The sequence below is a fragment of the Triticum dicoccoides genome, chromosome 3A (genome assembly GCF_002162155.2).
Source record: "Triticum dicoccoides isolate Atlit2015 ecotype Zavitan chromosome 3A, WEW_v2.0, whole genome shotgun sequence".
NCBI classification, from domain to species: Eukaryota; Viridiplantae; Streptophyta; class Magnoliopsida; order Poales; family Poaceae; genus Triticum; species Triticum dicoccoides.
This window is the reverse complement of record NC_041384.1, coordinates 705,929,155-705,943,323: the sequence shown is the minus strand read 5'-3', so window position 1 is coordinate 705,943,323 and position 14,169 is coordinate 705,929,155. Positions and strand designations below refer to the sequence as shown.

Below are 14,169 nucleotides of genomic sequence, written 5' to 3'. Positions count from 1 at the left end.
CGCCCCGGATGCCGCCCCGACCCCGCCGCCCGGACGCTGCCCCGCCGCCTCGACCCCTGCCTCTCTACGAGGAGGTAACCCTAACCCCACCCGCTTATGTTGCAATTTTCACACCCTACCCAACCTGTGAAGTGCAATCTGCTGTCATAATCTGTGGCCTGTCACTATTCCATTTCATGCCATGCTAGTAACTAGGGTATTTTGGTGTGCATCTGACAAGACCTAGGCTCTAAATTGTAATGCTCATATTGGCACCAATCCTGACTGCCACTATTGGTCTCATTGGTTTACTACTTTATTTTATCTTAATGTGATCAATTGTAGAAATACATCATATGTAAGATGCTATACTAAATACAACATATCTTCGCAGAGTATGCAAGCACCTTGCTGTTTCCCCCATTTCTGGCTTGTGTGGAACGGAGAATGTAGAATAGGTTGCACATGCTTGAATATCTGGGGTAGGATTGTTTGCTTTGTCTAGTTCTTGCCAACAGATAGGACTTCATTTCTGTTTCATCAGGGCATGCAATAAACAAACACTGGATATGTCTGATTGGCTGCTAGTTACATAGTGTATGATCTATGCTTATGTTGCATTTTTTCATACACTACAGTACTTGTTGAATGCAATCTGTTGTCATAAAGTTTGATTTGTCCATGCCCTATTTCATGTTGTGTGAATAACAAGGGCCTTTTGGTGTGCATTTGACAAGATCTAGGCTCTAAGTTGTAATGTTCAGATTGGTGGTAGTCCTGCTTGCCTTTGTTGCTCTCATTGGTTTACTATTTTACTTTATCTTCTTTTGATCATTTGTAGCAACTAGCAATACAGCAGATACAAGATGTTATACTTCATGCAACATCTCTTCGCTACGGATGACTATAATACCTTTTTGCTCTCTGCAGGTCTTATTCCAGTTGGTCCCCAAAGCTCAAAGCTGACAAGGTGAGTAGTAACCTTTGTACTTAGTTGTATTCTGTAGAGGCGTTTTTGACGACTTCATTGTAAAATGTGGTGCATGAAAAGATTATCTTTATTTCCCAGTTTAAGATGAACTGAGTAGGTTTGATTGAGTGCATGATCAGTATTTACACCGCTTGATCGAAACAATTCCGTCTTATTGCTCTCTTGGTCATCAACGTTTCTGCCTATGAGTTCGATCTTCTACCAACTGGTAGAGAATAACATCTCACCACTGATGATAATGGTGTTCTAGCATCGCACATTGCTGCATTAAACAAGTTGGGTACAATAATAGCCTTTCATAACTTATAATGACAAACATTGGTTCCATTAACCCCACAAATCCCGACAGATTCAGGGGAACGGGGTTCAGACTCACGTAAGCAGCTTGCCATGAACCGTGCGGTAATGGTGTTCTAGCACGCACATTGTTGTGAATAGTATATATCAAGAGGACTCCACTATGCAACCTTTGACATGCTCATCACATACTGTTATTTATAGTGAACCTTCTTTACTTGTATTTACAGGGAAACAATTGGTACAATTCTTGCCCGGGGCCACAGCTGAAATAGAGACGCCAGTTAGTGCTGTTTCCATTAGGAGGATTCCAAGGTATATACCCCAATTCTATTTAAATATAAATTGGAAAAATCTCTTTCAAAATTTGGTACAATTGCTTGAATTTTTGGAAAAATCTCTTGAACAACTGCTGATATCCTAAAAATTCAGAACAGTATAGCTATCATTTTGAAGTTTGAAACTAAAAAATATCGACAGCAGTAATTGTTCTAAGATGGTTCAGGATAGTGGATCTTAGGCATTACATTTTTCTTTTTGATGAAATAGGCATTATATTTAAGCTGGCAGTACAGTAGGCATAACCTTCTACCACACTTAAACAGTTGACAATTCTTTACCTTAGTCTTTGCATCCCATCAGCAAGCTTTTATTGGTGGCTCACCAAAACCAAACATCTAAAGGCATCCTCCTAGCCTCCTGGTACATCAATTTCAAGGTAGGCGAACCATGGTTCCATTTAACCAAGTGAACTTCCTTTTCTTCTTGCTAGGAGTTGAAAATTTGGCATTTGTGGTTGTGACGGTTAAATGAATAACTTATGTGCACAAGTGCAGCAGAAAATTTACAACAGACTAATTAGATTCATTTTTCTTTTGTTTGAGAGAGAGTTAGCTGGAATTTTTGAATAAAACGTAAGTCTAATCCCAGCGAAAAATTCAAGCTATCTTAACCTCCAATTTTGATCAAGTAAACTCAATATTTCTGGGACAGTTAGAGTATCCATCGATGGTTAAAAAAGTTCGATGGTTAAAAAAGCATATCCCTTAAGTTTAAGAGTAGCTCACAAGGCCAGACATGGAAGACGCATCTATTGCAGGTATCCCAAACAGGTAAAGGTAACTGGTACAACTTTTACATTGTTTTCTTTAAATAATGGAGCCTTTTATTACCAGCATCTACTGCGTCCTAAGATGCATATACCCAACCATATTACATTTTTGATCCATTTTAGAGGGAAATAATGTAATCATTCTGGCATCACACACGATGTGGCATGAAAGTTATTAAGTAGTAGGGGTTTACCTGAGAAAGTAACTGCTTATGGTGAAGATTGTCATAAATAGAGGATGCAAGTTGAATGAACCGAGCACCATGCACATTGTTTATCATGGATTGTATTTCACCAGTTCGTCCAGCACAAATCTCAATAACTTTAACAAGAAGCAAACATGTTTGTTTTCCGTTAACCACGCACGACCCTTGTTGCATAACACTAGATTTTGTATATTTGTCATCATCAGTGTATATCTGTTCGATCATCCATTCATTCCACTAAAATTTCAAAGAATGGTATTAGAATATATATCTGATATAACATTGTAAAAAACTAGTTCTACTAGAAGTTCAAAGAATAATATTAAAATATATGTTTGATAAGATGTTGTAATAACTTGCAAATTGAGCAGCGCTTTTTTAACTTACAGCACATCGTAAGAGATTGTGTATGTAGTTTGGTCCTTCGCGCGAAGGTAGTGCCTCTTGTGCTAAAGTATCAATAAGTTGTTGAAGTGCACTTGCAAGAATATCGTCTTTTGTATTTCCTTTAAACCTAAATGCATGGTTTTCGTTAGATCACTACTTTGGATTTGCTATTACATAATAGGTTGTATAACAAGCATAGGTTTAGCTACCGTGAAACTTAATACTTCTATCATGGAATGGAGTACCATCTGAAATGAATTTCCTTAATGCAATAATGAAAGAACTAGTGAGTAATTGTGTTGATTTACACAATAGCAACAATAACATGACAATGTCAAGATTAAGGTGCTTAGATTTTGCAGAGTTTAAGGTACCATGCATGCATGCCATATTGCTCAAATATCAACTTCCAATACAAATATAAAATATCTAAATTAAAATAATATTAGTCTCACAAAACATTAGGAATGATAAGTGAATGCACGTAAGGCATTAGTAAATTGATTATCTTTGGACCATTCTAACAAAAATGATTAATAAGCTTTTGTGTGAGTCTAATGCACTAGCTAACAAGGACTGGGAGGAATAACTTAAAATTTTGCTCGAGAATAGCAATTACTTCCAAAGATGGTGAATATCAGGAGACATTTTTTACACCATAATGTGGCAGTATGGAATAAATTTACCATAATAGAGCGAGCTTTTAGTGTGTGGTCAAATTGATAGATGGCATATTATACACCAAAAATGGATTAATTCGTTTTGATATTTTCATGGTATTCTGCTAGAGGGAATGAATGTGAAGCCGCAAAACACAAATGATACATGGTTTCTACTATTCCATTGATAGGAAAGAGCGGATGGATCAAATTCAAAGTTGATCCTTCCTTTCATTTCTTGTGCTATATATAGTGAGTTGTATAAATTGATCTAAACCAGTTTAACAAACACATATGGATTAGTTAGATATTGAATCCAATGAGTAAATAAGTGATGGCATATGCACCAACTTGTCTTGTATAGTATGAAACATGTTTGATATGAAAAATGTTATAATTAATCATGTTTACTCTAGGTTTACAAATGAAAAGTTGTATGCTTCCATAATCTATGAAATATAGCGGTGGTGCCGATTTAATCACAACACACATTTTTAATTTAATTTGACAACATTATGATATCATCCATAGTACAACTAAGCCAATGCAAGTATCACATTATCATATGTGTTTCCATATTTGTTAGTGAGAGGGAAAGAAACCAAAGCGACCCATGCCAAAACATTATCATCTGGCACGTTGATTCAACATTGGACCGGAATGCTCAGTCATGCTTGGTTGATATACTCACCATGATGGGTCATCATTTTGTTCATGGGGGCCATGCTGTAAAAATTGTACCATCCTTTCCTTTCTCGTAAAGTTGCTATGAATGTGTGTTGAAATAGTGTTGGCAAGCACTGACACTGTGGTCCATGCAAATCGCTCATTGGCACGGCTTGGTTCAAAAATGCTAGCAACGGCTAAAAAATACGTTCTTAAAACATCTTCTGGCGCCACCTGAAAAACCTTGAGCCCGCTCCTAGTAAACCATCTACAAAATATAATGCCAACAAATTTTAGAATTTTTAAGCTAAATTCATGTAGGAAAATAAGATAAGAGAAAATAAAATGTATGTGGGACTACTACGTACTTTTGCAAACCATGCCACTCAAGCTGATGTAGAACTTGGCAACTATTGAAATCAAGTCTTGCCAACTCAAGATAGGTATTATTATTGACAAGTGGCATCCTGCCAAAAGTGATTCATAATTTATGGGTAAATTTACGTTATCCTTGCTAAAGAAATATGCAACACAAAAAAGTATAATTTTTTAATATAGTAATAACTTTCACCTGTATAATGTCTTTCCGATCCATACGTCATCACTACCACCATATTGATCCAGATAAGTTCTTGCTTCTAAACGTGGCAAGTTTGCATACCAAGGAAAGTCCAGCGTGTATTGTACCTATCAATCAACCAACAACATTATTTTTATCATGTCTACAGAAGGTCATTTTTATGTAAACAAGATAATATATGTGCTTGAGACTTCCTAAAAATAGAAATGGCAAAAGAATACCATATATTATTGAGAAACTGACATGAATCTTAGATTATACTCACATTTGGTAAGACTATACTAACTAGCAATTGTATTCTCTGTTAGAACTATATATATTGTATGTCGTCTACGTGCAATATTGTGAACAATCTCACTTAATGTTTCTTGTGTAAATCCACCCAATGATGCATGGATTCTCTCTAAATTCTTAACACTTTTATATTGTTCAAACAATATGAATTATACAAGTGTTATGAAGCATATATAAACCTCAATTTCTAGTAGTAGACTTATTACCTCACCAGGTAGATCCTTAGAAATGATCCATTTATCACAAACTGTGCCTTGGGCTTCTCTTTCTCTAAGATATTTATATGAGAAAGCCCTAGCATGCTGCAAGATATCCTCTCCAGGAAAACTTATTTGAGCAGCCCTATTCATGTTATACATCCCAGTGATTGCCTGACTTGATTGTCCCACTAAACAAAAAAACTCCCCATCCTTCTCAAAATGCTTAAACACACCTGCATAACAAAATATTTGATGCACAAAATTAGAGAAATCTATAGAGTAAGTACAACATTGTTATCAAGAAATACAACTTCATTGTTAATGTAAGAGGGAAAATTGTGTTCTACTTGGGGAGACATCATATCCATGTAGTCGTAGTAGTCGGAAAGCCATAGATGTGTCATCCAAATCTGCTACATTTGAATTTCTAGCCCAGCATATCCCTTCTTCTGTCCAATACCTACATAGTGAAAAGGGAGCTAAATAACTCTTTCCTCATAAAGTACCTCAAGTCTAGCATTACTATACTGCGGTCCTGAAATAAAAAATATGCTAACAAAATATATATAAAGAAAAACCTTTTGACATAATCCATGCAATATTCAATCTCTCGTTCAAAGTATCGTGAGATCCCAAGACGCTCCAATCGATCAACGGCCCAGAGGTGCTCAAAAAGATCAACTGGGTAAACATTGGGAACTGGAGATGGTCAAGAAGAACAATGTGAGATCACATATTACAAAATGGCAATTTAATAGAGTGTGCTACATCATAAAATTTAATAAATCTGATGCTATGGACGTCTTACCGCCTCCATTAAATTTCTTGACTATCATGCTGATATACTCGAAGCATTTGTTGTCACCAGTTTGCATAAGAGCATAAGCAGTGGCTGAAGGAGAACACAAGAAGGAACCGTCAGAGGATTTTAGCTTCAAGAGCTTTTGCCAATCCAATCCAAGCATCCCTTCAAGACTATATAGAAATGATGTCAGAATGTTGTGCATCAGATCCTTTGGAATCCTGCATTGTAGCACCATAAGAAATTAGTGAGGAAAATTTCCTGATGGAAACAAAGGAAAAAGTGATGCATCGTATTCTACAACTGATTAGTTCAACATGATGCGTACAAATTAAGCTTCACTTCTCGGTTATAATATATGCTTTGCAAAGCATTGTGTTCATATGGAAATTCAATCCCCAGGCTCCTAGCAGCTTCTATGAGAGAAGGGAATGCAATCTCAAAACCAACGGGCATTGGCTCTAGATCTTCTTTCGTTAACCTCCACATATTGTCCTCAAGAAATGAGAGTCCTAAACACCAAATGGTCAATAGCAAAGCATAGGAGTCCATCAATGATCAGTTGTCTATTTGAAAATATATGTGACTTCACACTACCTTTCTTGCATTTGCTAGGTTCAAGAGACCACTTTGTTAGTGCTACAACACAAGCAAGAGTGTTCATCATTCGGTCATAGGCAGAGAACAAGGCCGCGTCGCCCCACGAGTTGTCAGGTAGCTGGTTGTTGATGATCCAATTGACAGACGTCATGAATTGGGGTCCATCGCCACCATCTAGCCTTGGCACTAGGGCAACCCAAGCAGTGTCGTATGCTGAGATGCTGATCTCCCCATCATTCATTGATCTTAGCATTGCCCTTACTTGATAAATTAGAGGCAGAAAATCTACTTCTGGAACCTGTTGGAAATATAGATTGGCATGGTAAGTAACAAATTGATAGTCGGTCAGTTATTCATTATAACTATAGAAAGCTTTTTATCCAGAAGTAAATGAAATCACTATAGAATTAGAAGTTTGCCTTGGGAATTACTTCATGGTCATCAAAGTAAAGTGGTTTCTCTGGTTGTTTGGTGATCCGAGTCTCCTCTTTCATTGGATTGGTTTGTAACCCTGCAACTATAGTGAAATATACTCACTTTCAAGTTCAATAGTAGAAAACATCACAAGTTAACATGACATATCCACCATAAGGCATCAAGTAAACATAAATTTTGCTTACATAGAGTAACAATGCATGAATCCACACTAACCACCATCAAACCCAACCTAAGCTAGAACATCATTTACCCTTATTTTCCAATTATTATGTTAGAATCCGTGCAATATCCTATGGAACTCTAGTGTTGGGGGGAATACGTTGACCGATACCGATGAGAACTTTTTTGTTCCATGGAATATTGAAAAAACTTGTGCCACTAGCAACCAAATTAGTTTCAATGTTAAATACAATTTTTTGAAATTAGTTGAATGGATAAAATCCTCTAAGCATTGTATTAGGTACTTTAACAGTATCTACACGATGGAGCTGAGAAGTTAAATGAAAAAAAAGACAGTACCATAGACATCCAAAAAATAAACTACTAGTAACTGTGTACATGCAATGTGCATGGATGTTAGATGGGTATTAATTGCATGTCTCTATTAGGTATGATATTAATTATGTGCTTAGCATTAATGTTGATATTAGGTATATCATTAACTACATGCTAAATGTGGAGGTACTCAACATTGAGGCGATTTGGACCCTTAGATTATGTGGTTTGATGGCTGAGATAGTGTGAATCTACTACACTCGTGCTTTTATAGGAGTAGTAGATAGATAGTAAGTTTTGTTAGTTGCATGTTTTGTAGGTGGGTATGTGATCATCGCATAAAGGAGCCTACTATCAATTCAAATCTTGACTTAACATGCTAATGAAAGTGAGACCATTGATTATTTATCATGGTAACAAGATGATCGATCAACATTTGGCTAACATGTCACACATACAACTTCCCAACATAAATAGCTTGAGATTGGGGAAAGTTGACTAAGGAATTTAGCCGATAAACTTATGGTGACTCCACCGATAATCATATCACTAAGAATCATTGTGCCATCGTATTGGAAAACAACATGGATTGTAAATGCATGTGGTTTCAATTCATAAAAAGCATATTTTACAAGTTTTAGGTCTCAGGATATTGTAGCGGCATCCATGGAGTGGTTTTCTTAGGGAACCCATGGAGTGATCATTAAGTTCTAGTCATAGACTGAATGTTAACCCAAGTTACGCAGACCCCTCCCAATGCACGAGTGGTTAGAGCATGTGCTTAGTACTTTTATAAGCTTAACTGAACTTCCCAATACAGAGGGCTTAGTTTAATTTGTTATAACTAAGCTTTGTTAATTTTATATATTACTTGTAGGCTCTCCTCCTTAATTACACCACCAAATTAGTTTTTTTGTATATAGCATAACTTAGCACTGGCGCAAGGTGGAGCCTTAGAGGAAAATTTTGCCCTCCACTACAAGTACGTTAGCTCCTCGAAAGAAATGCACGTTGGCTGCTAGCGCCACTATCCCAAGGGCATCATGTGCTCATGGGCAAAGTGAATATAAAGAAAGGCGAGGGTTGGCCGGAGGAGAAATTAGTGGACACGTTTCGGAAGACTAAAGCACACGAGACATGTGCTACGATATGAGGGGAAAATACAGTACACATGCTCACTAAATAATCCTAGACAAATATATTAAAATAGGGTGTATAATATGACGAATGACCCTGCAACCACGAGAACTAAGATAGTATCTGTCGATAGGAAGAAAAAAGACAGATTGATATGAATAAAGACTTCCCTTTTTCGTTTGTTACTCGAAGTACATATTAAACTTTGAATTGAAATTAAAGATATGATCGGTTATTTTTGCGTCAATAATATTGAGATTTTTTTCAAGACTAGTTTATAACTATTTAAATAATATAATTTAAGTACCAGCATCATCAAATTCAAATATGTTGCCTAACATACACAGGCTTACATCTTTTTTTTTTACATTCTTAGTCCAAATCAAGTAATACCTTTAGTGCCTTCAGCATGGGAAACATAAGTGGCATGAACCATCCACCTCGCCGAGCGCGTGCTAGCGGGCTCCATCAAAACAGTGGTAGCATATTTGCTGCGGACTAGGCATGAATCTGATTGTTTAACTGCAAAAGAGAAAGGGGTAAGGGGCAACTTGATAGAAATTGCAAAAAATGAACCCGGGTGCCTTGGGTCTCATTTTTAAAATGAAAAACTACACTTCAAAGGTTCAAACAATTTTAAATTTTGTTTCACAAGTAAATATGCACCATGAAATACATAACTGTAAATTTCATCAAAAAATGATTACTTCAGAACTAAAGAAAATAAAAAATATGGGTCCATAGAAGATGTATTGTTATAAACCCACATTTGTTTAATTGCACAAGTCACATATAAAAACATATGTTAATACAAAATTAGAAGTACGTAGGTCACACCTATGTCAGAATTTTCTAAATTTTCAAAATATGATTATTATTATTATTATTATTATTATTATTATTATTATTATTATTATTATTATTGTTTTGAAAAGATTGAAAATAGCAGGACCAGCAGAGCTCGGCATCAAAACGACTGCTCTGGGAACTTGACATCAATGAATATCTGGGTCTGTCTGGTTTGTTGTGATAGATTTGACATTTAACGAGATGATTTTTCTTTTGACTCCATCTCAAACAAGTAACTTGAATTCACATTCGGATTTATTTTTCTTATTTTTTGGAGGAGGCTGTCGCATGCATGCACAAAACCATCCTCGTCACCGCATATATGATACAAGAGGATAACATAAATATAACGAAATATGTATATGGCAACCGTGTGCCAGATTGTGAAACTGCCACATGCCTCCCAATCTCCTTCCTTTCCCGCACGTCCTCCCCGACCTCCCTCCCGATTTCTTTCCTCTCCTGCACGCCTCCGGATCTCCCGCTCGTGACTCCCTAATTTTCTTAATCGTCAATTATGGCCCCACGCGACTTCCCAATGTTCGGGCAAAAATAATGCTTGGACTAGGATTTGATCTCTGATTTGCAGGTAATCAACAAAGGGAACTAACCACCTCACCTATGACACTGATTGTTGAACAAGCTAAGGGAAATACTGTTTTTGACACGTTTTTGCCTTTAATATGTTAGCACTGATTTTTTTTTTTGTTTCAAGCATCATGGTAACTTTGATCATTGGGAATAAATTTGTTGAACCCGCCCCCGATAATTTCTGTAAATAGCACGATAACATTCACGCTATAGACCTGATAATTTAGATACAAACATCGTGGTAACATTAACCATTGGGGAAGATAAATTGAAAAGATACCCGATTATTTATGTGTGTAAATAGATGGTAATATACGCAGGGCACATCTGATAACTGAGGTAGAAACACCATGATAACTTTGACCGTAGGGATTTTTTTTGAAAAGGTACTCCGATATCTTCTGTGTAAATAGCACGGTAGTATACCTCCCTCCCCTAACATTTTTATGTGTAAATAGCATGAAAATATATGCAATGCGATAACTAAACACCATGATAAGTTTCTGACCCATGGGGAGAATTTGCTGAAACATACCCCTAATAAATTTAGTATAAATAACATGATATTTTAAGCACTACAGGCTTGATAAGTTACCTAGAATCACCATGATAACTTTTTCTCCCAGGAAAAAGTTGTTCAAAACATCCCCAATAATTTTCGTGTAAATAACATGATAATATAAGCACCGCATAACCGATAACTTGCAATATAAACATGATGGTATCTTTTTTATCAAAGGAAAATAAGTTGTTAAAGACATACACTCGCCTCGCGCGTGGGCCTCTTGGATGAACACAACACATGGCGTGCCACGAGAAAGTGACATAATGTTTAGTGTCATGAGGGGCACACGTGCTATAGGCGTGATAAGTTACGCAAAAACATCGTGGTAATTTTTGACCTATGGAAAATGCTACCGAAACACACTCAGGTTTTTAGGTGCAAGTAACATGATAATATACGAACTGTAGACCCGGTAACTCATGTACAATCCCTCATGGTAACTTTGACCAGGGGGAGGTTGATGTACATATACCCTGATAACTTATGTGTAAGTACCACGGTATTTTACACATCGAAAACCTTCTAACTTGTGTATAAAATACAGTGGTGACTTTGAAGGGGTGTAGTTGTTGAAGCATAGTATTTGGTACGTTCTATGTAAATAGTATGGTAAGTTACACAACACATGCCTGATGACTTGCATACGAATATCATGGTAACTTTGTCCTGAGGAGAAATCATGTGGTAGACGTGAAGAAGTGACAGTTTTCTCGGGGGTGGGCGCGCGAGATGTGCGGGAGAAACAGGTTTCTCGGGCGAGACTCCGGGGTCATTTGGGAGGAGGCGGGGTTAAAGGACGGGAGATCGTGTGGTATTTTAAAATGAAAAAAAGTAGAGGTGTGACAGTTTTGCTTATATGGCACACGTGTACCAAATATCACATTCTTAAATATAAACTAGAGCATGCGGAAACATGGTAGAATGGAGGTGACCTTGCAGAAGAGCGCACCGCCGTGAACCGAAGATGCCAGATGCCCTCGCCGGCGGTGGATGGAGTTGCATGGTGTGGCCCTCGCAATGCACGTATCGTACTTGAAATCGCTGGGATGCTGGGCTATTAATACCCTTCCGAAGAGGCAAAGGGAAAGATGCTGCTTAATCAGTGAAGAGATTATTGACTAAAAAAAGAGGGCAGCTACCGCGTGGCAAGAGCCGTTAGCCATCTCCAAACCAATCAGAAGGAGGGAAGGGGATGATTCCTCTTGGGGGATGCTCGCGGTAGTGGACAAAAGCCTTGGTCGCTTGCAGCGAGAGAGATCGGGACATCTCTGACTCTGCGGCCGCGTCGTCGCCATACAATATATTGCATCCAATAGGAACGAATCCTTAAGACAGGCCAACCGGATCTGAATTTAGTTAATGACGCCAAGACTGGACCGCGCGGCTCTACAGACCTCGCCTCTTTCAGACATAAGTAAGATTCTTCTTGTGCTTCTGTTTCTCACAAACAATTGTGGTATATATGTACCTTCTCTTTTCTTGAAAACAAAAAGATCCCGCGTTTACACGTGGTACCACCGAACAACTATTAATCGAGTTGCTATTCTGCACATAAACTAACTTGGCCCGCATGTGCATTTCAGCATACGGACTCGCGAAAATAAAGAAAGGTTGATCCATGGACTTGGGCCGGCCGGTGGGAGCAACTTGATCAAAACGTGCGTCGGGCAGAAAATGCATCCGACGTCCTCCACCCAAATTCCCCAATTCTATATCTCAAATCCCTAGATTGGCACTGCTCTACCAAAGCTCTTCTACCCTACACCGGTGATGGTCATTCCATTCTCCCTAGCTCCACACTACCACACCATCAAAGCCCACAACATGTCCATCTCAACCAAATTGATGATCCTCGGCCTCTAGTTTGCCTATTCTATCGTCTAGCTTCACCGCCACCAACATGTCCATTCTCCCTTGAGCACGAACAAGTCAAAAGGGTGGGGACAACTATGTGCCGCGAGGAAATTCAGGATTTTTGCAACCTAAGCAGCTTTTTGACATGAACACCACCACCTCTTCCCCTAACCATATCCCTCTTTGTACAAGGTAGCTCTGAAGGATCCACACTAGTACCATGCTATGCTTGAGGACTATAATCCATTATTGCAGAATGATGCTCATGGTTTTATATAGCACGCTAGTTTAGAAGAGGTCATGTGTTAAGAGCATGGTTAATAGTACAGCCAGCTTTAGTCTGCGCATAACTTTTTATGATTTTTTTTCTATAATAGTCTGCGTGCCTTGATAAGTTTCCCAGCATACCCTGCTTTGACCGCAGTAATTAGCATTGCTTTGGCAGCTGCAACGAAACATCAGCCAATGAATCAGGGCATGCAGCGGGCCCGTACTGCCCGCCTGGGAGAGATAAGATGAGCCGTAAGGACCAGCCAATCCACTGCATGCAGTAATTGAAATTGTCCAGCGCTTTCCATGCATGCGCAAGGGTAAAACAGTCCAAGAAACAACCAATAGGGCTCTCCTTGGTATCCAGAATGCTATTTATGCGCAGAGAAAAAAGAATCGGAGGAGGTACTTTATTAATACATGGCCCACCTCCCACTCTCACATAGTGTCTAGGAGCACGTACTGCAACTGATTCTTATTATGTAGCCGGCACCTCTTCTCTCCCCTCCATGTAAGCAGAAAAATAATATTCTAACTCTTATAACCTTCTTACATAATAAGCTTATTTATTACTTGCTCTAAGGGACTTCGGTCCAAGCACATAAGCAAATATTTTAAATAGCACGCTATAATATTTTTGTCTATGTGGAGAAGAGAGATGTGAAAAAGTAAGGGAAGTGGGCTCTCATACAAGAGCCTAGTGTTATAATGATGTAAGCTATAAGGTAGCTTCATAATTACACATTGATATTAGGCAGGATATTAGTTACATGGTGTGGCGCTTACAATGCACATATCGTATTTGAAATTGCTGGAATGCTGGCCTATCAATACCCTTCTGAAGAAGCAAAGGATCAACAGATTTTAACTAAAAAGAGAGAGCAGTCACCGCATGCCAAGAACCGTTAGCTATCTCCAAACTAATCAAAAAGAGAGAAAGGAATGATTCCTCTTGTGGGAAGCTCTCGGTAGTGGACAAAAGACATGGACGCTTCTAGTGTGATAAGGACATCTCTGCGCCCATATCGTCATGCATGCTAAAGACAATATACAATATTACATGGCCACTGCTAGGCCCCGGCGCGCTAGGCCAACAGTTCAGTCTGTCGCGCCCTAGTCCATCCGATACAGCAAGCCCCAGTCGTCTAATCTGCCCCCCCCCCCTGTTGACTTCTTCATCTCCTTCCGGCGCTGGTAC

At 38.4% G+C, this 14,169-nt stretch overlaps 1 protein-coding gene across 1 annotated transcript in view; it reads right to left on the bottom strand.

Moving 5' to 3' along the window:
• LOC119273021 (ent-copalyl diphosphate synthase AN1, chloroplastic-like) overlaps positions 1-14,169 on the bottom strand; it is a 17,636-nt gene that overhangs the window by 2,740 nt on the left and 727 nt on the right. Inside the window, exons 2-14 of the mRNA XM_037554338.1 lie at positions 13,758-13,839; positions 7,204-7,283; positions 6,770-7,070; positions 6,501-6,684; positions 6,179-6,393; positions 5,949-6,069; positions 5,718-5,830; positions 5,377-5,603; positions 4,868-4,983; positions 4,665-4,763; positions 4,322-4,564; positions 2,972-3,098; positions 2,573-2,821 (exon numbers count right to left, since the gene is read on the bottom strand). Of these exons, the coding sequence (XP_037410235.1) occupies positions 2,573-2,821; positions 2,972-3,098; positions 4,322-4,564; positions 4,665-4,763; positions 4,868-4,983; positions 5,377-5,603; positions 5,718-5,830; positions 5,949-6,069; positions 6,179-6,393; positions 6,501-6,684; positions 6,770-7,070; positions 7,204-7,283; positions 13,758-13,839 (2,157 nt within the window). The remainder of the gene's footprint in view (positions 1-2,572; positions 2,822-2,971; positions 3,099-4,321; positions 4,565-4,664; positions 4,764-4,867; positions 4,984-5,376; positions 5,604-5,717; positions 5,831-5,948; positions 6,070-6,178; positions 6,394-6,500; positions 6,685-6,769; positions 7,071-7,203; positions 7,284-13,757; positions 13,840-14,169) is intronic.